The 25436-nt window shown below is 53.1% G+C and overlaps 1 protein-coding gene across 7 annotated transcripts in view; it reads left to right on the top strand.

Annotated features, from left to right (window-relative positions):
• Nucleotides 1–25436, top strand: part of Myo7a (myosin VIIA) — a 78357-nt gene that overhangs the window by 11416 nt on the left and 41505 nt on the right. For all 7 annotated transcript variants that reach the window (XM_063256436.1, XM_063256434.1, XM_063256433.1 and 4 more), the window contains 13 exons: nt 2869–2982; nt 7106–7258; nt 13287–13471; nt 14456–14577; nt 14656–14798; nt 14994–15107; nt 16191–16344; nt 17251–17327; nt 18018–18137; nt 18677–18816; nt 19673–19883; nt 20339–20474; nt 22298–22404. In XM_063256436.1, coding sequence (XP_063112506.1) covers nt 2884–2982; nt 7106–7258; nt 13287–13471; nt 14456–14577; nt 14656–14798; nt 14994–15107; nt 16191–16344; nt 17251–17327; nt 18018–18137; nt 18677–18816; nt 19673–19883; nt 20339–20474; nt 22298–22404 — 1761 coding nt within the window. In that variant the 5' untranslated portion in view covers nt 2869–2883. The remainder of the gene's footprint in view (nt 1–2868; nt 2983–7105; nt 7259–13286; nt 13472–14455; nt 14578–14655; nt 14799–14993; nt 15108–16190; nt 16345–17250; nt 17328–18017; nt 18138–18676; nt 18817–19672; nt 19884–20338; nt 20475–22297; nt 22405–25436) is intronic.

Here is a 25436-nt window from a genome sequence, read left to right as displayed (position 1 = left end):
CAGAATGTGTGTCAGAGATCATCTTGCCTTAGAATCTCCCCGAAGCCCCCTTAGTTGTTCTTTTAAAATCTTTCCCCAAACTCTGACCTGGACTAGAGACAGTCATCACTTCCCTACCGGTGAGACATGAAGAGATGGATTTGAAAGTGAAAATCATTCATGCCATTTCTGAAGAGTAAAAGAGTTCTAGTCTCTGCTGCTTGCTGTGTGGCTCTGAGCACCTCACTAGCTTCTCTGAGCCTCTGTTTGCTGCACACATGAAATTTTCACTTTTGTTTTACTGTAGTACTAGGGTTTGAACTCAGAGCCTGTGCACTGAATTACATCCCAGCCTTTTAAAAAACTGTTTTGTTTGTTTTGAGGCAAGGTCTCGCTAAGTTGCTAAATCGCCCTGGCTGGGCTCAATCTTGTGAGTTTCCTACCTCAGGTCCCAGAGTGTTCCGATCACAGGCCCGAACCACCATGCCTGGCCATGAGGTGTTTTATTTTGGCTATTCTATGTTTTCTCAGTGAGGAGCAAATATTTTCTATGTTCCAGGGCTTGTCCTGGGTCAGGGAATACAAGTGACTCCTCCTCGGGCCAGGGACCTTAACAGTGTTTCCTGTTTTGCTCAGAATGGGGCCCAGGGAATGTTGGGAAAGAGCACTGGCTCTGTTAGTCCTGGACTGTGGTCTCGGCTGTCCCCATAAAGCATCTGTGTGACCTGGACACATTCGTGATCTCTTTGAAGAGTTAAAGTGGAGACAGAATCCCTTGCATGAGGGTGGTGGTGAAGGTCGAAGACATTTCATTACAGGGGACATGGAGCTTGCTGTGGAGCAGACTGTGGGGTGTGGTGAGTTCCTGTGGAGTCGGCGCTCTAGTATACACACTCCACCCCCAACACTCATCCTCTCACATACAGTATCATCGCACACTTTCACATGCACACTCAGGCCGCTCTCACTGCCCCTCCTTCTCTCTGAGACCTGTTCCCTGCTGGGTTGTGGGGTGTCAGAGCTCTAGTGCAGGAGGCACTGTGAGTTGGGAGTAGGGGGCTGTGAAACCCTGGGGGAATACTCCATTGTCCTCACTCAGCAGCCGATGTGAAAATGGATGGTCGGATAGACAGATGGGTAGATGCATGGATGGGCTTGAAAATGCAAACCATCATCCGGTTTCCCAGGGGCATCTTGTCATACCGAAAAGGAAGTCTGGCTCCTGCCTGGGGTTCACAGGGCTGTGTGACCTGGTGCCTGCCCCTTGTCCTGGCTCGTCTAGCTGGTACCTGGGCCTGCCCACCCCGGGAGCCACCTTTCCTGGCTGTTCCTGCTGCTCCCCAGGTGGGAGGGGGACCAGCCACAGCTCCAGGGAGGGCCAGGGGATTCAGTGGCAGGAGGGCTGGGTGGCAGGCAGTGCTGTGGCTGAAAGGCGCCAGGCCCCGAGGTGGGAGGCTCAGTAGGCCCGCATTCTCCCCTTCTCTCCAGCTCCTCCCGTTTCTTTTCTGACAGAAAGCTAGGGTCTCCACTGCTATGAAATGGGGTCCTAACAGGAACAGAAGCCTGAAACAGCTGTGAGCTGGTGTGTGACTCACTAAGTCCTTCTCTCACTGTGGGATGGGGAAACTGAGGCTCGAGGGCTGTAAAGGAGGACCTAGCACCTCTCACCTACGACTCTCTTCTCATGCCTAGAGCCATTTCCATTGGGTCATTCCTGCGTGTTGGTTATGAATGAGTTTTATCAGCTGTTACATTTCTGTTACTTGACATGAAGTTGCATTTTTACCAAGATTTCTAAATTCTCTCACATTCCTTGGGAGTTTGGGAACTACCCACAAAATCGTATTAGTATTAAAATAAAATCCAGTCTTTATCCCAAGGGCAAAGGATCTTTGTGTCTCTGATGTCTTGATCATTGTCCATATCTCTGACTTTCCTCATTCTCACCAGATCCTGCCACCACTGCCCCTTTGCTGTTTCTTTCTGTCTCAGGGCCTTTGCACATGCCTCCCCCTTCAGATTACTATCCTGTCCTCCACTGGCTGCTTCTTACTCTTCAGGTCTCAGTTCAGAGAGGTTCCTCAGTCTGTAGCTTGCCACCTCTGTCCTCCTCCACCATTGGCATCCTTACTGCTTTCCCAGTGCCCACCAGTATCCAAAGGGACCATGTAAATAATATACCTACTCAGGTGTTTCAGTTTCCTTCAACTAGGATGTAGATTCCACAGTCTCTGCTCCATCGCCGGCATTAGATCAATTAGCATCTTGTATTCAGTAGGTGCTTAGTACATGTTTAACACATCAGCCCTGGATGTGGTTATTCTAAGCTCATTTCTCTGAGTTCAGGTTTTAGATTTGCCCTGTTGGGTGTGTCCTGAAAGCCAGGCTCCCAGGCACATGATACAGGGGACATAAAACTGACACCCCCTCACACAAGGTCAAGGCTGTCCCCACAAGACGGGATATAGTGTAGCCCAGTACAGAGGACCCAGTGTATGCAGAGGACTCATCACTAGGATCCTGAGAATCTTCCCTGGGAGTCCTAGGTCACCTCCTGAAGACAGAGAGGGAGGAGTTTGAAGCCCCAAAGATTCTGTTGGGTGTAGGTCCTGGGGAGCCAGGCCTTGGGCTGGCCTGGGTTCAAAGCTGTCCTACTGTGCAGTTGGCTTTTCTCTCTGAGCCTCTTCTTACCTCTCTTTAAAATGGGGAGAGAATGGGTGCTCCACAAGAGGACTTGGTAACATCAGGGAAGTCCCAGCCCAGGGTGTGACAATGGAAGGCCCCAAAAGCTTAGCTCCCTTTTTCTCCTTCTTTGTGGTACTGTGGTTAGGCAGAGGGCTGAGGGGAAGGGTACCTGCCCCTGCTCATGCTTGGGCCTCTCACCCACAGGGGGACTATGTGTGGATGGACCTGCGATCCGGGCAGGAGTTCGACGTGCCCATCGGGGCTGTGGTTAAGCTCTGCGACTCTGGCCAGATCCAGGTGGTGGATGACGAAGGCAATGTGAGTAGCCGACCCCTCTGCTGGTCTGCATGTCTGGGGAGGACAGGGCTGCCCGTGCCCCATGACAGGGCCAGGAAGTGACCTGCAGTGGGAGGATGGAGCCACTCAGTGCCTGTGCTCCCACTTCTGCCTCTCAGACACCTCCTCTTCTGTGAGGGATCCCCCTGCTTCTCTGTCCAGGCTGCCTGTTCCACTTCTGCAAGCACCTGATCTGCTCAGCACGGGATCTGAAGAAATCATGTCACAGGTCTCCTTTGAGGAGAGACAGAGTGGATTCAAATCCCCACCTTCTAGCTGTGGAACCATAGCAACATCTCCTTCCCTTCCAAATCTCGGTTTTCTCCTCTCTGAGATGTGGATAATCCTTTCTCTTGGGGCTATTGGCTCCTGAGACCGCACATGCAGACCACCTCCATACAGTTACTGCTAGCCTGAGGGTTAGCTGGCCTGTAAATTCCTGTAGTCTTGTTCTCTCTGGTTGCGACATCTGATGGATTCATTATCCAATAGGATGCTGCTCTGGGAATCAGGCTAACGGGTTAGCCCTGGACTTCTTGGGGCCCAGAAGAAAAGGGACACAGGAAGTGTAAACCTGATAGGCGGTGATAATGGGGCTTTGTGCAGGGCAGGTGAGCTCTGAAGCCAGAGCCCAGCCAGGGAAAGATGAGTGTTCTGTGCAAGGAAAGCGGGGGCCTCTGAGTGTGTGAACGGCATGCATGCGCATGTGTGTGGCACTGGGGGCAGGTAGATGCAGGTAGATACAGAATTGCTGCAGCCTGGCAGGGACATGAGGACCCAAGGGAGTTTCAACCTTGGATTGTGTCCAGTGTCATGCCTGGCACTGGGGACTGAGATGTACACAAGTCCCTGTGTCAGCTCCTAGTCTGAGGGAGGAAAAGAAAAATAGGGTACGGGGACTTGGAACAGGCTCTGCTCAGGAGTGGAGTGCTCAGGGGCCTCTAGGATGGGTGTTGGATGTGGAGTAAGCTGGTCCTACTGGTGGCCTAAGGCCCTCAAGGGTTTGCAAAGGCCCTTGAGGGTTTGCAAAGCCTTTTGACCCTAATTCTGTCTTTGGAACTTCACTGCATTTGGAAAAGACAGGGTAGGCTGAAACTGTTATCCTATAGAGAAGATGGGCCCTGAGAAGGTAGTTACACAGCTCAGAAGCCAGGGTGTTAAGAATGGAACCCAGGACTTCTGGCTTCCATGCATGAGTTTCCCCGATCAGCGTCCCAGTGGGCACTGTGAGACTCAGGTTCTGTCAGGCATGCCTTTGTCCCCAGGGCTTTGGAACAAGGGGACCACTGCATCCTTCCTGAGGCTTCAGCTCCAGGACCCTCTGAGAAGCCGCCGTGAGGCTGCAATCACCGAGGAGGGGCACAGGGCACAGCTGGCAGCGTAGTCAGTCCTGTGCACCTGCCTGGAGTCTCAGGGTGGGGACCAAGGACTTTGGCTGCAGGCTTAGGTTTCACCTGGGTTGTGTTGCATGTCAGCTGGTGTCCCGTAACTCTGTGTCACCGGATCCCCTCCTGTGCTGCATCCCCCCAGGCCCTGAGAGTGGGGGCTGCAGAGCGGAAAAGGAGCATCAATAGCTGGCAGAGGACACATTAGAAAGGCCGGGGTTTGCCTCAGGGACACTAGCCCTTGGTTTCTGGCCCTTTTTCTGTTTCTGTTCCTTGCCCCCCCCAGTCTGAACCATTGTTTTCTACACTGGGTTTTTCCAAGGACTCCCAGAAACTTGAGGCAGACACCAGGCAAGTCACATCTGGCTCCCAGAGCTCAGCAGGGAAGGCTGGCAAAGCACTGTGTGAAAGGTTATGGTTCTGGTCCTCACTGGAACCTTTGAAGCTGTCTTACAGGCCAGCAGGGCCAAGGGCCCTCCTTCGTCCCCTTCCTCTACAAGCACTTGGTCTCCAATTGCAGCCCCAGTCAGCTCTGTCTCAAGCATGTCCTCAGCCCCTGGAGATCCGTTAGTGTCTCTCTGTGTCTCTGTGTCCATCTGTCTCAATCAATTTCTCTCTCTCTCTCTCTCTCTCTCTCTCTCTCTCTCTCTGCTGCTGCTCTTGCTCTCTTTATTTCTGTCTTTCCTTCTGTTCTTTTCCCTGTTTCTCCCTCTCCCCTCAGTGTCTCTGACATTCCTTCAGGGCCTGGCCTGGCCCCTTCCCTGGTTATACTTTGCCCCGAGCTGAGCCACAGTGCTGTGGACCTTGGCCCGAAGCTGCTGCTCTCAGCTAGGAGGGGGTAGTGGCTGGCTGTGCTTCTTAGCTGGGTCGGTCATTTCACCTCGTGAGTCTGACTTGTCACCATAAAGCAAGGCCTGTAATTCTGTTACTGAACATTATGAGAAATGAATTCGAGCATATGTCATTTTTTATAGACCCAAACACATTAGAGAATTCATCCCCAGCACTGGTTGAGTGTTTCCTGGCCCCAGTGGATGCAGAGCTGGCAGGAGAAGGCTGTCCAGAGAAGCTGGCTGTTGCTGTGTCCATGGGTCCTTCCAGCATCTCCTGGAAGAAGGCATTATCCTCGGCCTACTTTATAGAGGAGGTCATGCAGGCTCAAGAAGGCCAAGTGACCGGCACAGGGCTCCTGCGTTTGATAGTGGTGCCACCTCCTAACCTGGGCACTGAACCATCTGGGAGGAACCAAGCACTAGAGGGGGGTGCTGCAGAGCCGTTCCCCTGTGCCCACACCCGTGCCTAGGATGAGGTGGGAGTGGGGACAGGTAGAGAGAATTTTCCAAGTGGATTAGCTTTTATCAAGAAGGGTGCCTGGGAGCAAGGAATATTCTACATGGGACTGGAAAGTCCAGGAGGGTTGTTGAACTCATCTCCTGGCCCCTCAGGGATGGGGGAGGGCTATATGAAGGCCTGACCTGGACTGAATCTCCTGGCCACACAACACCATGGAGTTGGGGTTGTGGCCGTGGCTGACCTTCCCTGAGCCCTTCCCTCTGAGCGTCCTGTTCTGGCCACCACCCCACAGCAAAAAGCAAGGGATGACCCTGAGAGAGCCGGTGTCTGGACTGAGGTGTAGCTACCATTTGGTGGTGAGAGGGACTAATGACCAATTTTTGCTGGTGTGCAGCTGTTGGGGCTGGTGGTTCTGGAGAAAAGCTGGAGGAGGCACGAGTGTGGGAGGACGTGAAGCATGCATCACCTCTACTCAGTCTAAGGCTTGACGTGCGAGGTGGTGGAGAGGCCCCTTTACCCCTCAGATGTCAGTTCCTGTCTGCTCCCAGGCTTCTGGGTCCTGGCATTTGGGAATAGAAGGGCTGTGGGGCTCCACATCGGCTGTAGCCACACCCTGGAGCACTGGTCTCACTCTTTGAAGAGTCTGGAATGGAGATAGTGCTGGAGACCTCAGGGGAGGGTGGCTCCCAAGGCTGGAGGAACCAAGGGTTTTCCGAGGCGGAGGATGCGCCCGCCTGCCATCTGGTGGCAGAAAGGAATATTGCAGGGAAGAATGGGAGCGGCAGAAGGTCTCCGGCATCCGGTTCCCCGCGGCTTGCAGACAGTTCTCCCGTTGCTCCAGGTGTCATCAGCAAGCCCTGTGAAGTATGTCCGGGAGGTCGATGTCCCCTTGTGGCTGTGGGCTTCCCCTCTGACATGCCACACCTACCCTAAGTTGCTGTCCTTTTGTTCCCTGAGTCTGGCATTCAGTTCCCACATCGTCTTGCAGAGTTCCTTTGTCCTCATTTGCGGCTCAGCTCAAATGCCGCCTTCCCAGAGAGGTGGTCCCACCACCCTACCTAACTAGCTCCCTCTCTGGTTCCCATCACACATGCCTGTGTGTTGATTGTTGGCCTTCTCCCAAATTACTTTTTATGTACTTGTTTAGTGGACACTGGGTTTGAGGTCACATCTGACTGCGGTTATTACACTTTACACTCCACCTGGCAAAGTGACTGGGGCTGGGGTCTGAGCACCTTAACGCCAACCTTCAGGCGGGCCCAGAGTCTCTGCCCTGCCCACCTGCCACCTTGCAGTGGGAAGTGCCATCCCGGAGGATCGCCTGTTAGAACTGATGGTGTTTGGCCTCAGTAGATACTCCTGGGCCCTTTCCATGCACGGCACAGCCTGGGCCGACAGCAAGCTGACCTTAGGGTGTGTCTCTGCAGGAACACTGGATCTCCCCGCAGAATGCCAGGCACATCAAACCCATGCACCCTACCTCGATCCAAGGTGTGGAGGACATGATCCGCCTGGGGGACCTCAATGAGGCGGGCATCCTGCGTAACCTGCTCATCCGCTACCGGGACCACCTCATCTACGTGAGTATCCGCCAGGAGCCAGCCTCCTGCAGCCGCAGCTGTGCAGCTGATCCCTGACCACAGCCCCTCAGCCTGAAGCTCATCCTAGGCAGCGCTGGTGTGGCACATGTCTAGGGAAGGGACTGTAAGCACAGAGATTGCTTTACTGCCGTAGAGCTGGAAGCCACTGGGAAGTCAGGGCTCAGGTAGTGACAAGCTTAGCACCTGGGTCAGGAGCAGGGTGATGATAGTAAAAGGGGACATTTGCGAACACTGTGTGTCTGTTGTGGGATTGGGGCTGACACTGAGTCCTCAAGGCCAGAGAAGCCCAGCTAAGGAGCATATATCCTCAGGAAGGGGATGGAGCAGGACCTCAAAACCTTGAATTCAGGCCAGCCAGCCCTTTCTTCTGCTCTTCAAAACCCAAGAGTCAACTAAAGCTCATCTAAGGCAGCAAGGACAGCAGTGATCCAAGAGGGTGGCTCAGAGGGTAGCAGAAGCCGAGATTCTCATGTCTTTTGGTCACAAGAATCCAGAATGAAAATGGGGAAAGGTGAATTTAAAAGGGGCGGGGTAAGAAAAAGGAAGGGAATAAGACTGTATCTGTTGGATTTACTGTATTATGAATTAGAACAGAAATTTAAGAACTATTTATTAATTCATTTAAAAATAACCATAATAGGAACTAGACATGGGGCACTCTGGGAGGCTGAGGCAAGAGGATCACAAGTTCAAATCCAGCCTGGGCACCTTAGTACCTTAGTGAGGCCTTGTCTCAAATTTAAAAAATGAAAAGGATTGGAAATATAAATCAGTATGAAGAGATCTGGGTTTGATAATCCAGTAATGAAAAAAGAAATCACAATGAATGTTTGCATAGCATATCTTAATGGGAGGAAAACTATATTTGTCAACATAAAAAAATTAGCAAAGCACAGTGGTATTGCTTACAAGTTTCTATTTAATTTTGGCTCGATGGGTTTTATGTCTGCTTCCATGCAATCTGATGTGCTGTTTGGTCAGACCATATGGAAACCATATGGCTCACAGATAGTGTGTGTGTGTGTGTGTGTGTGTGTGTGCATGTTACTGGGGAATGAACTCAAAGCGTCACACATATTAGGCAAATACTATTATTGAGCTGTATCCCAAATCCTTTTTAAATTTTTGTTTTAGAACAGGGTCTCATTAAGTCCTCTAGGTTGCTTAGGCTGTCCTTGAACTCGAAGCCCTCCTACATCAGTGTCTCAGGTAACTGGGATTACAGGTATGCACTATACCTGGAAGGTCTCACAGACTTGTAGATGGAAAGGGAAGACCTTCCTGAGAGGGACCCTCGGGGAATTCTGAGAACCACTGTAGTGCAAAAACCTTATTTCACAGAGGGAAAAACCGAGGTCCCACCAGGTTTAGCCAGGTCCAGAGCTGTGCTCTGAGGTCATTTTGTGCTCCACCCACAGCAACTTAGGGTGAAGGAAACCAAGTATGTGATAAGAATGGCACAGAAGGAAGCCCCGTGACTGGGTCAGAGCCCAGACAGAGGTGTAAGTGGCCTGCTCCTGTGGGCAGGGAGGAGGTAAGGGGTGCTGAGTGAGAGAGAGGTCAGGATAGGCTCTGAGGGTGCCAGGGTCGAGAGACTCTCCTGCTCAGGGAGTGATAGCAGCCCCTGGGTGAGGCCAGCTGGCAGAGACACCTCCAGCAAGGGACACTGTGTGAGTAGGAGGCTGGAGGCCAGGCCAGGCAGTCACCCGCCTCGTCAAACCCAGAGGGCAACCAGAGGCTGGAGGAGTCTGCGGGGGACCTGGAAGCTGCCCTGAGGAACCACAGCAAAGCACTCCAGCAACCTGGGCTCTAGTCTTCCCAGCAGTGCTGGAATTAGGAGGGCCCTCAGCACCAGAGAGGCCGCTGGCCACCATCCCACTCAAGTCTCTGTGGTTTCTGGCTCCCCAGAGGAGACTGCCCCGGGAGTAACACCTACCCTGTGAGCCCAGCAAGCGGCTTTGCATGGAGCCCTTCTGTACTGTGGAGCCCCCTTGCCATGCCCTTGCTCAGGTCTCACCTGCACTCGGAGGCAGGGCACAGCTGGCACCTCCTGACACGCTCAGGGTCACTGGGGCAGAGCCAGAACTCAAGCCCAGGGCCAGGACACCTCATGCATCCCGGAGGTCCTACTTGCATCAGCATGGCATTCGTGGCACCTCGATCCTTCCTTCTCTCCCTGGAGGGCAGGTGGCCACAGATGAGTCTCTGTGGTGGTGAGCAGGGAGCCCCCCAGCCCACCTGCCTGCTCAGGGGGCCACTGCCAGAGTTGATGAATACACCATCATCATCCCTGTGTAGAGGCCTGACCCCGAGTCCTACTCTCCATTAGAGGAATAAAGGGTCCTCTAACCTTTCTGACTTCTTTTGGGGGGATAGGGAGAGCAGCCCATGTCGGGGTTGGAGGTGAGGTGAGGCTGCTTTCTTGTCAGGGGCTCTGGCCAGAATCCAGCTGTGGCACCTGGAAGGCCCAGCTCATCTTGTCCCTGGACCTGAGACAGTGGCTGTGGGTCTGAGGATATGAGGGGATTCAGAGAGAGTTCCTCACCCTGCTGCAGCCATGGTTTTGTGACTTGGTGAACGAAGACTAGGGCAGGACTTTGAAGAGCCATCTAGGCCATTGTCCCACCCAGAAACTGTACCTGTCCCTAGCCATGGCAACCCCCGTCATTTCATGGATTGAATTACACTGAGCACAGCCCCACACACCCAGGATTTCCTCAGGTTACCGTGACCAGCTCACAGCCTCAAGCTGAGTGGACATTCTGTCCCTGTCTGCCCAGGGCTTCCTGCTTCCAGCTGGCGCATGCCCAGGATGCACGTGTTGAGGAGAGCCATCCCACAGTTGCTGATCCACCTTGGGCACCCTGGGATGGGGGAGGGTTCTAGGAGGACAGCTAGCAACTCCTCACTGGGTAGCCCCAGGGACCCGTGGGGAACAGATGACAGCCAGGGCAGTGGGGATTCTGGGCCCCTGATGCCGAGCAGAGATAGAGAGCCTGTCTGGGAGGTGGGAAATCATGGTCAGGTCTTGGCTAGTTGCATTAGGGGAGCCCTGGGTCTGTGTGATCTCAGCCTTCCCATGGGCACAATGAGAGTCTCCATGGAGAGCGCTCCCCTTGCAACTGTGGGCAGCTGCACGAGTCCCAGGGCGGCTGTTGGTCTCCACAGCCTGCTGAGTGCTAATGGAGGAGTCCCCTGGGCAGTAGGCCTAAGGCATCCTGGAGGAGGGGAGCTCTGGTTCCTGCTATAGCTCTCACCTCCTAGAGGCCACTCATCTCTGCCTGGGGACCTGGGGCCCCTGCAGATCACAGGTACTGTGTCCTAGTCATGGGAATTGTCCTTATCTCCTCCCATGCTTCCTGGATGGGGTCTACTACTAAAATCAAGCAGGAGGGCTGTATGTACTACAGAGTTGGAAGTTTCCCTTCCAACTAAGACAGGACCACTGCTACTGGCTCTTATTGATTCTCCAAGAAAGCAACTATGTGTGTGAATAGTTTTTCATTTTCTTGTCTGAAGATGGCATCTCTTATTACACTGTTCTGTTCCTTTTCTGCCAGCCATTCTTCCTGTAGTGTAGACCGAGGTACTTTGGGCTATGGACAGGTTTCCCCGAGATCCCTTCCCTGCTAGTTCCTGGGAACAGCAGTTAAAATGCTGTCCATGCAGCCCATTAATATAGTCATTCTTGCAGTCACTCAGTGAGCACTGCAGAAGGTGTCTGATGTGCTGTGCACAGAGCCAGGCTCTTGGGGACAGAGGCTTTGACCTAGAGCCATAGATGAGTCCAGGAAGCCAACTGAAAGGACCACATGGAGTGTGATGGGCCCCAGAGGGGGCTCCTATTTCTAGAGGAGGTGTCATCTCAGCTTGGCCCTGGAGGACAAGGAGCTGGGTGAAGGGAGATGGGGCCAGAGATGGCAGAAGGGCTTTTGTAACACAGAGGGGGCCTCCTGGCTGTGGGATGAAGGATAGCAGGGGGCCTCTATGGGCAGGGAAAGGTTGTAGATTTTGCCCTGAGGCCATGCTAGAGGATGCTCAGTAGAGGGTGGCTGTCAGATCTTCTTAAAGATGGGGGCAGAATGTAAGGGTGGTCTTCCCATGGCATCTCAGGGTCCCCATCCCCTGAGCCTGTCTGGCCCCTGCTCTAGTGTAAAGTGTGTCTGCCCCCAGCCTGCTTGGTTGCAACTCTCTTCTGTGACCTTTCTCCAGCAGACCTTCCAAATGTCATGCCCTTTCATGCCTCTGAGCTCTGTACCCTCTGGTGAGTCATTGGGCTCTCACCCTCCCACCCTGTAGCTGGAGGAATCCATGGGCTCCCCCAGCCCAGCCTCTCTGGGACCTCCATAAAAAGCTGCTGGAGACTGCATGGAGTCAGCCTCCTACCATGCAGCAGTGAAAGGCCGGAGAGCTGAGCATCACACTCCTGAGCAAGTATTAGGAGAAGGGCCACTTATGTCCCAGACACCTAGCAAAGGTTACAGCTTTGCCCTTTAGTCTTTACCATGGCTCTGGGAGGTGTGTGTTAACCAGCCCCTGTTACAGGTGTGCAAATGGAGGCTTGCCAAAGGGACAGTGCTGGCAGCTGACTCCTACCCAGTCTGGAGCTGGTTCTCCCGTGCCCTTAGTAGTCTCCCTGGTTCCCACAGCTGACAGGCCTGGCCCAATTGTTGGGGTAGTATTGTTTGTGGCGAATGTGTCCCCATTTCCACTGACCAGCTTCCCTTTCACCTGTTCTCTCTGGCACTTTACAACCTCAGACCAACTGTGGAGGGCGGGTGAGTGTGGTGCACAGCGCCCCCTCGAAGGCTCCCTGGCTTGTTGGCTTGGCCTGCTGGGCCCAATCATCCTCTTACCCTGCCCACCTCTTTTTCCTCCTGACTGGGCTTCTGGCACAGTGAGGCTCAACTGGGGCTGGCTGCGGGCGACTGGCAAGAGACTTGGTGGGGAAGGACGCACGTGACTGAGCCTGAGTCTCTGCACCCAACCCAGGGCCACTTTGCATGGCCCCCAATCTGGGTGGGCATTTCCTCTGGCATGCTGTGCTGCGGCCATGCTTTCCCTGCATGGTCACACCGGGCTGAGGCTGCTGGGGCATGAGCGGGCTCTGCTTTCATGCTCTGAGACCTGGGTGGGAAGAAGGGGCGGGTGGGGCTGTCACCTCCCCTGTCTGGACACATCTTTCTTCAGCTTCTCCAGGCCTCCTCTGTCATTACATCTATCATCAATTCCAGGCTGACCTTTTCAAGCTGGAGATGCTGTCGGAGTCTGAGGAGTGACTCCTGTTGTGGTGGCAGGGCACAGGCTGTGCTGTCCTTGTGTGGCAGGGCTCTGGGCTCACAACAGGAAGTCGAGCATGCTGGCTACTCTGCATTGGTAGAGGAGTCCTGTGGAGAAAGCACTGTGAGGGCTTCAAGCCACCAGCCAGCTGGAGGTGCTCTGTCCCTCACAGCCAGAGGCTCCCCCATCCCTACTCCACCCTAGGGTGGTGCTGCAGGGTCCCAGCTCCTCAGCCACAGGTCCCAGCCCCTTCAGTCCTTCACAGCTTGGTTTCAGTTTCCTGCTTCCTCACCAACCTGATATCTCCTCTGGACACGGTCCAGTTTAGGAATTTCATTCTAAAGTAAGGGATGCAGGGCTTAGGGGCAAAGATGGAAGGTAATATTTGAGGTGGATCTACTGTGCTCTGTGGACTTAAAAATATACATTTCCATTCATCTTCATAAACAGTTACAGTACACTCATTTTACAGACAAAGGTAGGAAATCGAAGCTCCGAGACTCTCCTTTCTACCTTCCTCCTCTTTCTTCATTCATTGCCACTGAGCAGCTACTCAGAGCCAGATCCTAAACTAAGTGAGTCACAAGCCCCACCCCAGCTCCTAAGGAGCCTGGATTCCGCCCCAGTCCACGTGACTCCAAAGCCAGTGCTCTTCCTTCAGAGAAAAGAGCAGGGCGGAGCCTCCCACGTTGGGGAGAATTATTTCACTCTCTTTTGTTGCCCACAGACATACACAGGCTCCATCCTGGTGGCAGTGAACCCCTACCAGCTGCTCTCCATCTACTCACCAGAGCATATCCGCCAGTATACCAACAAGAAGATTGGAGAGATGCCGCCTCACATCTTTGCCATCGCAGACAACTGCTACTTCAACATGAAACGCAACAGCAGAGACCAGTGTTGCATCATTAGGTGGGGGGCCTGCGCCAGCGTGGAGCTGCAGGCTTGGCCTCTTGAGCTGCAGCTCTGTGCTCCTGCTGTTGCTGCTAGGAATTACTTTGCTGCTGGAAACGCCAGGAAGCTCCTAAGGACCAAGCTACCCACTTTGTGCTATGTTGCAGTGTAGAACCCTCCCAATGTCCTGTTGTGCTACAAGTCATATTAGCTTTGAAGGCCAATCTTGTTCATTTATGGCTCCTGTTAAATCATGGCCATGATCAAATGAAGTCTCAGGGTTTTGATTTCTCTTGGTCAGAGGGCAACAGGCCAAAACACTAATATGAGCATCTAATATATACCATGTTCCATAACAAGTATGGAGGGAGGAGTGTCTTAGTTAATTTTCTCTTGCTAAGACAAAATACCTGACATTCAAAGTAAAAGGAGGGGAAGTTTATTTTCACCCACCGTTTGTAGAGGTTTCAGGCCATAGTTGACTGGTTCCAAGGAAGGGTGGCACACGGCAGACAGGCGTTGTAGTACAGAAACAATTCATGGCAGGCAGAAGGTAGCACAGCAGAAATGGCAGTAGCAAGTGGCAAGTGGTGATCCTCTTTCTGTTCCTTATATTTTATCCAGCCTACATGCCCTTAAGGCGGTAGCAGTCACATCCACATTGGGTCTTTCTATTATCCACACCTAAAACTGCCAAACCAGTCAGTGGACTAACTTAATAATCACATACCCTTAATCCCAGCCTCACACACTCTAGATCCAGCTGCCTCCGAAAACTCCCACCAATGACCACATGAGGCTTTGGTGGGACATCTAGATGCAAGCCATAACAAGGGGTGTCTAACTGAATGATAGAGTCAGCTCTGAGCTCTTTAGGCATCCCTTGGCCCTGGATGTTCCAGGTGTCAGCCAGGACTGCAGATTAGAGCAGGGAAGGGAGGGAGCACTGGGAGTGGCAGCCTCAGACTACTGAGGCCAGTCTTGGCTCTCCTCTCTGTGCAGTGGGGAGTCTGGAGCAGGGAAGACAGAGAGTACGAAGTTGATCCTGCAGTTCCTGGCTGCCATCAGCGGGCAGCACTCATGGATTGAGCAGCAAGTCCTGGAAGCCACCCCCATCCTGGAAGGTAGTGCCAGGGCTCTGAGGGCAAGGCTGGGAGGCTAGGATGGACTGGGCTTGCCATGTCCTCTCCCCATCCCCACAGCATTTGGGAATGCCAAGACCATCCGCAATGACAACTCAAGCCGCTTCGGGAAGTACATCGACATCCACTTCAACAAGCGGGGTGCCATCGAGGGGGCCAAGATTGAGCAGTACCTTCTGGAGAAGTCTCGAGTCTGTCGCCAGGTGGGTCCAAGCCCCAGGGTGCAGCATCAGGCTTGGTTCCTCTCCTGGACAGATTCAGCCTGGGGTGGGTGGGCACTGCCATCCACATTGCCCTGCGTGCCCTCCCTCTGCTGCCCCTGCTCGCCTGAGTGCCTGATGCCTTCTGTGGAGCTGTCTGAGCTCATCCTCTTCCCCCAACCCCTGTGCCACTCCCAGGCTCTGGATGAACGGAATTATCACATTTTCTACTGCATGCTAGAGGGCATGAGCGAGGAGCAGAAGAAGAAGCTGGGCCTGGGGGAGGCCACCGACTACAACTATTTGGCCATGGTGAGACTCATGGGAGACCTGGGGAGGGGACACCAAGCCTAGGGAGGGAACACTGATTCCAGATAGGCAGATAGATGCAAGTGATCCACATTACACTTGCCTTCCCCAACTGCAGGCCTGGTGGGTGGGAACTTCCTTGAGGATCTCCTTTCCCTAACCTGCCCAGCCCACCTTGTTGGTGTCGTACTGTTTATACTGGACTTGGGCACAGGCATCGAGCCAGATTCTTACAATGCACACATTCCTACCTGTAAGCACCTGACACAGGGACACACAGACATCCACCCACATGTCCACGTGCACCCACTCATCCTCTCGCATACACCATGTGTTTAGTCTTTGAGGCTACAAGGACTGGACCTTCTGCCTGGCCTCCCAGGATCCTAGGAAGTGGGTTGCTGAGGTCTTGGCCCTGAGGGCTGGCTCGGGGCAGGCTGCTATGACTGTCTGGACACCAAGGAGAAGTGGCTGTCAGGGCCATCTCTGCCACCAGTCCTGGGTTTGGGGCTCTGTGGGCCATACACACAGCAAACTGATGGGAGAGAACTGCTTCTGTATCCCTGGGGAGAGCGCAGCAGGGCCCAAGGCTGCAAGTGTGTGCTACGGCACCAAAAGGAGCATATTTTGGGTGTGATGGACCCTTGTGGACACTTCCACAGTGGGCTGCCACACATGGACACACGTGCACAGCATGGGGCAGCCACTCATCTTCCAGCTCCACCTATGTCCACACCAAGCTGCACCTATGACAGCCAAGCCCTCAAGCGTGGGCTTCTCTAGGGCTTGCAGAAGGTACTGTGAGACCTTAGGGCTTTGATTGCCAGGTGAGTGACAGGGCAGGCCTGGGATCTGTGCTCCTCTCACTCTTGGGGAGAGGGGACATTCAGGACTCTCAGACAAGAAGTGCGTTCTCAAGAAGCCCAGGCAGAAGCTCTCTAGGCTTTCTAGAGGAGGCTGATCTTGCCAAGGGCCAGGACTTGGAGCTCCATGCTGGCCTGGCAGAGGGCCCTTCAGCTCAGCCACTGCCTCTGTGGTTCCCATGGCCTCACTAACACAAGCTTTTCACTGCCCTACCTGTCCCAGGGCAACTGCACGACCTGTGAGGGTCGGGTGGACAGCCAGGAGTATGCCAACATCCGATCTGCCATGAAGGTGCTCATGTTCACCGACACAGAGAACTGGGAGATCTCGAAGCTCCTGGCCGCCATCCTGCACCTGGGCAACCTGCAGTACGAGGGTGAGGCTGCATGTGTGCTGCCTGCACCAAGGGCAGGGCCACACCTGGTGCCTGTAGGGGGCTGGCAGTGCACCTTCTGCCTAGCATGTACCCTCAGTGGAAAGAATTCTGCAGATAGACTTGAAGAGGTCAGCTAGCTTGACAGCCACCTAGGTGGTGCTGCTGTATGGAAATTCCACAGTAGAGGCACAAATCAGAGGCCCTGGGAGTTGAGTATGGCCCTTTAAGTCCCCTTTCACTGGTTTCTTCTTTACATCAGACATCTTAGAGAAAAGGTAAACCTTTCAACTAATAGTAAGGTGTGAGTGACCAAATAGCCATCTTCTAAAATTGGGAAGGCCAGGAAAGGGACATGCTCACTTTTCTGATGTTTACTGGGTCTCAAGACACACAAAAATGGGAACTGGTCCTGGGGTCAGTCCCGTTCCTTTCTTTCTCTGTTCCCCAGCATGGGTCTTGGGCAAAGTGGGAGCTCTGGGAAATTCACTCAGTGATTCAGCAGTAAGGGAATCAGTCTAGTGAGTCTTAAAAGACTGAGAAAGGGCTCTTCCAGCAGAAGGAAAAGGTTCTGCAAATGTCCTGAGGCCTGAGAGCAGGGCATGTTTGGGAAGGGCAAGTTCCAAAGCTTGTCTCAACGGAGCCAGGGATGCCACCCAGAGCTCCAACAGTCTGGGGTGGAGGCTGAGGGAGCTGTGCAAGGATTGGAATCAAGCAGATGCCAGGAATGAGGCTGGCATATAAGTCCTCACTCACGTGGTGCCCACATGAGCATTAACCTGACATCCACTGACCTAGAGATGCATTTTTGCATGGTACCGATGATCTCTGTGATAGGGCAGGGCCACAAGAGTAGGTGTGGACCTGTCTGCACGCCCCACCCTGACACTGCACCCTTTGCTGTGGCAGCCCGCACATTTGAAAACTTGGATGCCTGTGAAGTCCTCTTTTCTCCATCGCTGGCCACTGCTGCATCCCTGCTGGAGGTCAGTGTCTGCTGTCTCTCCCCAACCGTACCTCTGTCCTGGTGGAGATGATGTTGACTTCCAGCTCAGAGGGGCTGATGTGTGGGAACCATGTTGTTGGGCGCCTCTGGCTGCGAGAGTCATGTTCAGTGTCAAGGACCAGCTGTATGCAGACTCTGTGCTAGGCCCAGGTCCTGGATCCCTTACTGGCTTGTCCTAACCTGGCTGCCTTGGGATGATGTGGATCAGGCAACCTGGGCTGGGACCCTGTGACACTGAGCTGTGTGTCCCTGGCTGAGTCATTCCTATTCTCTGGGCCCTACATCAGGGTACAGAACAGTGTACCCTGTACATCAGGGTAAAGAACAGTGGTGTCTGTGGATCGAGTACATGCAGTCTGTCTCTGTCACTTAACAAACATTAGGCTTTAGCTGGGTTGGAAAGCAGGGGTAAATAAATTCAGTCAGGGGACTCTAGATAGGCAGGAAACAGCTGGAGAAGGTGAAGAGAGCAATCAGAGAGAGGAATCCTTCCAGGCAGATACCTGGATGGTCGGAAGATTGCCCGCAGCCATGGGAAGGGGATTCTGGGTGAAGATACAGTCTGTTGGTTTGAGCCAGGCCAGGTTGGAAAGGGACAGAGTCCAGTTGTGGACAGAGGGAGGGACAGGCCCATGGGTGTCAGGGTGATTACCAAATGTGTCTGCACCAGGTGAATCCCCCAGACCTGATGAGCTGCCTGACCAGCCGCACCCTCATCACCCGTGGAGAGACTGTGTCCACCCCACTCAGCAGGGAGCAGGCGCTGGATGTGCGAGATGCCTTCGTCAAGGTGGGCTGCTGTGGAGTGGCTGCCTGATCTCTGCCCCTCTGGAGGTGGGGTGGCTGATGCACAGCAGTGAGGGCCCTTAGAGTTGCACTCTGCCCTCAGGCCCTTGACCCTTAGTCTATTCTGACCGACTTCACTGTAAGACACAGAGAGGGCTGGGTCAGGAGGCAGGGCCTCCAGTCTTCGCCATTCTGCAGTCACACATTTGCCATTCCCTGAGTCCCCAGCCTGAGTCAGGCCTGTGCTGGGCTCTGGGATCTTTGAGTTATTCAGAGAAGATGGGAAGACAGACCAAGGTGGGAGCCCAAAGGTGGCTCCTTCCCAGCCTCCTGGGCTGCAGCAGGGGCTCAGAGGAGCTGCTACCCGGACAGAGCTCTGACAGGGAGCAGGGGCTGTCAAAGCACAAGCGGGTGCTGGGGTTACCAGAGCAGCTCAACGCTTCATAGTTGGTCAAAAGCGAGGTCACTGTGAGTCCAAGGGCCACTATGGGTGCCCATTGGACAGTGTAGCTGGGATCAGTGGTTAACGAGGCTGCTTTTCAGGGCATCTATGGGCGTCTCTTCGTGTGGATTGTGGACAAGATCAATGCGGCAATTTACAAGCCGCCTTCCCAGGAAGTGAACTCCCGCCGGTCCATAGGCCTCCTTGACATCTTTGGGTTTGAGAACTTTGCTGTGAACAGGTACTAAGACCTGCTCAGTAGGAAATGTCTCATGTCTCCCTTTAAGCCACACCAAGCTGGCTCCTTGCACTCACTGCTGGGCTGCTGGGAATTTTGACTTTGATTACCAGGGGAGCTCTCTGCCGTTCTCTCCCTCCCCACTCTCCCTCTCCTCCCTGGGGTCAGCTGAGACCACCAGGCACAAGGTGGTGGTGCAAGGCTCTTACCCTATGGGAGGCAGCTTCCGGTGCTCAGGCCCCATGGTCCCTGCTGACCTCCCCAGTGTCTCAACTGCAGGCTGCTTAAGGCACACAAAGCCTGAGCCAAGCTGAGCATTACGGTCTTAGTCACCTCCAGTACCACCGAGCACAGCACTTTTGGGGGCCACATGAGGGACTGAGTTGGCACAGGTAAATCTTGGCACTGGAGGCAGCCAGCCCTGCTCCACTGCCCAGTTGTCTGACCCCCTAGAAAATCACTTCAATTCCTGTAATGCTCAGATGTCAGAGCCCCCTGTCCTGAACCAAATAGCCCACACCCCTTCCCCCAAAACACATCCAACTTAGCTGAATCATCAGGCTCTGCCAGTCTTTCAACAACCCCTTTGCTGTCTCTTTACTCCCCACTCTGCTCTCGTGGGTTTCCCATGGGGCCAAGTGACACAGGGAAAGTGCCTGTGCCCCAGCTTCCAGCCTTGCTTCTCCCCAGGCTCTTTGAGTGACCCAGGCAAATCTTTGGCCTTTGCTGGACCCTAGTGTCCTCTTGACTGTCTCACCCCACCCTGGAGGCTGAAAGCACCAAGATGGGCATGACTTGCTGGGCACTGAGTGCAGGGTGGGGCCTGAGCAGCATGCCATGTCGTCCTGCATCCCTCCAGCTTCGAGCAGCTCTGCATCAACTTTGCCAATGAGCACCTGCAGCAGTTCTTTGTGCGACACGTGTTCAAGCTGGAGCAGGAGGAGTATGACCTGGAGAGCATCGACTGGTTGCACATCGAGTTCACAGATAACCAGGATGCCCTGGACATGATCGCCAACAAGCCCATGAATATCATCTCCCTCATCGACGAGGAGAGCAAGTTCCCCAAGGTGAGGCCCACCACTGTCACTGCCATCTACTGGTTGGGGAGCAGGCAGGTCCCTTCTCCACTTTGAGTCTTGGCTTTCCAAATGAGACCAATGGCAGCTGCCTCTCAGGGTGCCTCTGGATCAACCTCAGGGCAGCCATCTGACAAGTGGGAATTGGCTACAGTCTGCTCAGTTTGAGGCCAAACAATGAAGGTCTAAGCACACAGCTGGTGCAGAATAGAAGGGGTAAGGAGGATTGCTGCCAGGATTTTAATCATAGGGTATCAGTGTTTTAGACTGGAATGTGTTTTCAGGGTTGTGTGGCTCCAATTTACCTGCTGAACAGGCAGGGCAGTGAGAGCCCAGAGAGCTCCGGTGTGGGTGTGAGTTCATAAGAGGGGCACAGAGGCTTGGGTTGAAAAGCAGCAGGGTCTGGGGATGGGGGCAGCTCAGCAGTGTCCCCTCTGCTTCCACAGGGCACTGACACCACCATGTTGCATAAGCTCAACTCCCAGCACAAACTCAATGCCAACTATGTGCCCCCCAAGAACAACCACGAGACCCAGTTTGGCATCAACCACTTTGCAGGTGTTGTCTACTATGAGACCCAAGGTACAGGAGGGCAAGCTGTCTGTCTATCTGTCTCTTTGTCTGTCTGTGTCTGCCTGTGCCTGACTTTCCCATACTTAACCCAAGAAAACAACCTCCAGGTCCTGAGTACAGAGAGGAAGAGAAGGGGCTCAGAAATGTGGTGCTGAATGTTCATCTGTCGTTTTTCCAATGGCCCTAAAAACATGCATTTAAAAATCATGGTAAAGTATATATGTTGTAAAATATATAATTTTAACCTTTTTTTTTTTTTTTTTTTTGGTTTTTTGAGACAGTCTCACTATGCAGTTCAGGCTGGCCTTGAACTCAGAACAATTCTCCTGCCTCTGCTTCCTGAGCGCTGGGATTACAGGGTGCACCACCACACCCAGCTTATTTTAACCATCTTAAGTGTATAATTCAGTGGCATTAAGCACAATTCCAAGGTTGCCACTGTCACACCTTGATGGTGTGCCACCGTTGTTTCCAGAGTCTTTCCATCACCCTGCATGGAAGCTCTGCGTCCGTCATCAGTAACTCTTGTCCTTCTCCCACTCCCCAGCCCATGCCACCTCCATTCAACTCCCATCTCTGAGAATGTGACCATTCTAGGTAGTTCCTATGAGTGGTATCATACAGCATTTGTCTTTTGTGTGTGGCTTATTTCGCTTATATAATGACTTCGTCTATGTTGTAGCCTTTGTTTTTATGGCTGTGTAAAATTCCATCATGTGGCAATACTGCATTTTGTTTACATGTTCATCTTCTAGCTGGCATTTGGCTTGTTCCTGCCTTTTGGCTAGTGTGAGCTGTGCTGCTGTGTGCACTGGTGTACCAAGTCTATTTGAATCCCTGCCTTCAATCCTTTTGGGGGTAGTGCTCTGTGAAAATGAGGAAACAGCTCAGAGGGGGCTTAACTGTCCTTATATGACCTGGCATATCCAGCTGGATGCACAGCCAGGTGGAGAATGAGCTCTGTTACCCACTAGACCCCCCAGTCAAGTGTGAGCATGGAAGGGGATGCACCTGCATCTTCCTTGTCATTTTAAATCTAGACATTAGGAAAAGAGCTGTGTCTCCCTGTCACCTACCACCCAGAGCAGCCCAAGTCCTCTGCTCTGTGGGACCAGAGGATATCCTCAGCAGTGAGCACCCCGTCTTCTGTGCCATCCTAGCAGAAGTCCTGCTGATCAGTTCCTACTCCTCAGTCCCTGTGAATGGCAGTCTCTTGGGCACAGGGGACTTCTCTAGGTTGGCCTCAGGTATCCTAGGTTGGAATCTTATTTCTGGCATGGAGAGCTGGGTGGTGTTGGACAACTCTCAACTCCCTCCCCACTCGGCTTCTCCACTGTAGGATGGGAAAGGTAATTCCTGCCCCCCACCACCATATGTAGCGGGCTGTGAGGGTCTTTATTAAACATAATATACTCTCCAGCTATCAGGCAGTTGTCATGTGTCCCTTTACTATTAGCTGGCACTGGACCACTGTGGACTCTCTCCCAGGAGACACATTTACTTCAGAAGTGCTTTGATATCTTAGCTCAGAAGACCCCTAGATGCTTTGGGGTGGTTCATGCAGGAAGGTGGCCTGTCTCTCTGCCCTTTGGGGCCCGGCCTGCAAGGATGACTGTATGGCTGGGGAGATGGCTTTTTACTTTTTGTGTGATCTTGGGCAAGATGTTTCCAGGACCCAGTGCACCCCTCTGTGAAATGGATATGGTTAAACTAGGCGAAGTCTGAGGATGCTCCTGGCTTAGACATTGTGGATCTGGGGGAGGCCTCATTCTGGTGGTCATGGTGGGGCTGCTGGAGCGTGTAAGGCGTGACCACTCTGTGCCACTGTGCAGGTTTCCTGGAGAAGAACCGGGACACCCTGCATGGGGACATCATCCAGCTGGTCCACTCCTCCCGTAACAAGTTCATCAAGCAGATCTTCCAGGCAGATGTTGCCATGGTAAGGCTGCTTGGGATTCTGCTGGGTGGGAGGGGGCCCCCCAAAGCCAGGCCTGTGTCAGACCCTGCCTTGTCTAATAGTTTCACCTGAGCCTCTGGGCCACAGAACAGGGTTGATAAGGCTTTCCAGGAAGGGCCTGGAGAGGCCTCTAAGATGCGCCTCTCTGCTCCTCTTGTGCTGATTTTGGTGTGGTTGGGGCACAAGCCCCAAAGAAGAGCCACATGAAAGGTCACAGAGCCAAGCTTGGTCAGGACTCAGTTTACCCCTGAGCCTGCAGCAGTTAACAGGAATAAAAGGGCCAAGCCTCAAGGATAACAGGATGCGTGTGGCGCGCAGTCATTGACACTAGGGATACGTAGTGCCTCCTTGGACCCATGTACATGGTGAAAGACCACCCTTGCTCCCTATGCCCCAGGCAGTGTCTGGTGGACCTTCCTTAGGCAGGGTTTAAATTTTTAGTTTTACTTTTTTGCAGTGCTAGAGATCAAACCCAGGCCCTCACACATGCTCAGCAGGTGTATGTTCCTGAGCCATACACTCAGCCTGTCTTTTATATCTCATATTTTCTTCCTGTCCCATGGCTTCCTAGAGGTGCCAAGAAAAGGCTTTTGGGGAGGACATGGCCCCCAACCCTCTGTGCAGGTGCCTGAGCTATCACAGGGCTGCCAGCCATTGCAGTTGGCCAGGACCCTAGATCTCACCCAAGGCCTTCAGGGAAGATTTCATCCTGTTTTCTGACCCCCTCATCTTCAACCCTTCCCTCCCATCTCACCTGCCTGTGGTTCCCCTTGTAGTTTCTCTGTGGTTATTCATCCGGCAGTCTCCGCCAAGCAGCGGCTTCTGCAAAGGTAAAAGCCTTGGCTTGGGGCCTAGTGGGAGAGGCCCAGCCTCCGTGGATAAACGGCTGAGCTTTTGCTACTGTTTTGGAGTGTTTTGTTTTGTTATGTTTTGGTGAAGTGGTTTTTGTTGTGGTTTTGGCTTTGGTGTTGTTGTTGTGTGCTACAGGCATCTCTCTTTCTGAAAGATACCAACGCGAGTCTTGAGAGGGGCAGGACTTGCTCAGGTGCCCTGTGAACCAGAAGAGCTGGGACTAGAATCCAGGTCTCCTAATCCTGCTTCCCTACTCCCCTGAGTCTCCCAAACCTCCTACCAGCCCTGGTGCCTTAGTCAGGTCCTTTGATAACCTTGCAAAGAGCAGACACATGTAGTCTTTTCTACATTTTGCAGGTGAGGGACTGAGGTCAGGGAGGAGGTGTGATTCACCCCAATCACAGCATGATGGGACCAGAAGCCACCATTGCTTGGGCATCCTGACCACTGCTTTCAGGTCGTGGTTCCCTAGTGCTTCAGGTCCCAAAGGTGCCAAGAACATGAGCATGCCTCCCTTTCTCAACCTCAGTTTCCTCTCTGCCCAATGCTGATATTCCCCTACAACTGCCCTGATGCGGAGCCCTTCTTCCCCCTGCTGCCAGCTCCTCACAGAGCTCTGGAACAGCTCTCAGCACCCTGGCAGCAGAGCAGAGCACCCAGCCCGCCAGGATCAGGGAGCTTGTCTAGACAGTGGCTGTTCTCAGCCAAAGGATCACCCTGGTCCTCCCCAGTCCCAGCTCCCCTACAGCCAGATAATGGGGTACACACAGGGAGAGGGCTTTCTGCATTTGAAGTTCCAGCATCTAGGCGAGTTCTGATCCAAAGCCCATGTTTAGGGTCACGCTGGCTCTGGGCTCTCACTGTTCTCCTCTTGCTCCCCTAGCCTACCACTCTGCACTGTCCATTCTTCTAGTTTGGTTTTGGTTTTGTACTCTGAGTGAACCTGCCTATTCTCCCACCCCAGCCCTCTCTCCTCTATCTCTCTAAAGCTCCCATGAGCACTGGGGCCTCTCCATGTGCTTCTGTTCTGAGGCCCCCTCCTCCCTGAGATGAGGGCTTACCTTCCAAGGACCTGTGTGGAGGTCTAGGCACAGGAGCCCAAGCCATCCCAAATGGCCCCTGTCCTGAGGGCAAAGTTTTAGGATAGCAGTGACAGATTTGGTAGCAGTCACTTCTCCTGGACACTTACATTACCATCTCAGTCATCCCACTGGACCCTGGGGGTTATGATACCAGTGCCCTGACTTTATAGCTAGGGAGTCTGGGGTGCAAGGAAGCAAAAGGTTTTGCTCATGTCACACAGCTCATAATACAAGCATTGAAGCCCAGCTCTGTCTGTCTGTCTATCTTAGCTCAGTGCAAGGACTTGTGACATACAAGTGAGGACTGAAATGAGGTTTTCCAAGTCTTTGCATCATACTATGCCAGATCTGTAAGTGTCACATCCAGGAAATGAAAATGCTTTGTAAGTGCTAGAAACAGAGTTACCCTTCTACAAGAGGAAGGACATCAGCCTAGTGAGTTGTGAAACACTGAGTCACAGTTTATTCAATGACCATGCCATTGTCGCAATGCTCTTGTTGGGATGAAAGCTGATGGCTGTTCCTGTCACCTCAGTGCCCATCGGTACAGATCCCCAACCCCAGAGTTTTCATCCTTTGGGTTCTGCATGTGCCTTCCCAAGGTGCGCAGGACCACCACCTCTCCACCCCACCCATCCCTGATGAAGGAACCAGAGAAGCCCAGGAAAAGGCAGCTCTCCTGGACTGTGGGTTTTCTCTGATTCGTGGCTGACCCTCGTCACGTGTCCTGGGGCTCTCTGTCCCCAGAATATCCATCTACTCCTTATACAGATGGCTTTCTGCCTGTCACTTTCTGCTGCTTGCCAGATACCAACATCATGCTCAGAGGTGAGCATGTGGCTCTCTGCACAGAGCCATTTATCATGGGTTCATTCTTCATCCCATTCCCAAACACCTACAGATTCTTATGCAAAATAAGAATGGCCTTTCCCTCAAAGAAATAAAACTAAATCAGAAACCCAAATGACAAAAGATATGAGGGCAGATCCTGTAGCCTCATAGATCCTGTTCATTCATGCCCTCCCTCATTCGTTCATTCAATCTACAAATACTTATTGAGTGGCCATTATATGTCTGACC

Source organism: Cavia porcellus, unplaced genomic scaffold (assembly GCF_034190915.1).
Source record: "Cavia porcellus strain 051 isolate PalLab524CR breed Dunkin Hartley unplaced genomic scaffold, mCavPor4.1 scaffold_9, whole genome shotgun sequence".
In the NCBI taxonomy this organism is placed as follows: Eukaryota; Metazoa; Chordata; class Mammalia; order Rodentia; family Caviidae; genus Cavia; species Cavia porcellus.
This window is presented reverse-complemented; position numbering and strand designations above follow the sequence as displayed.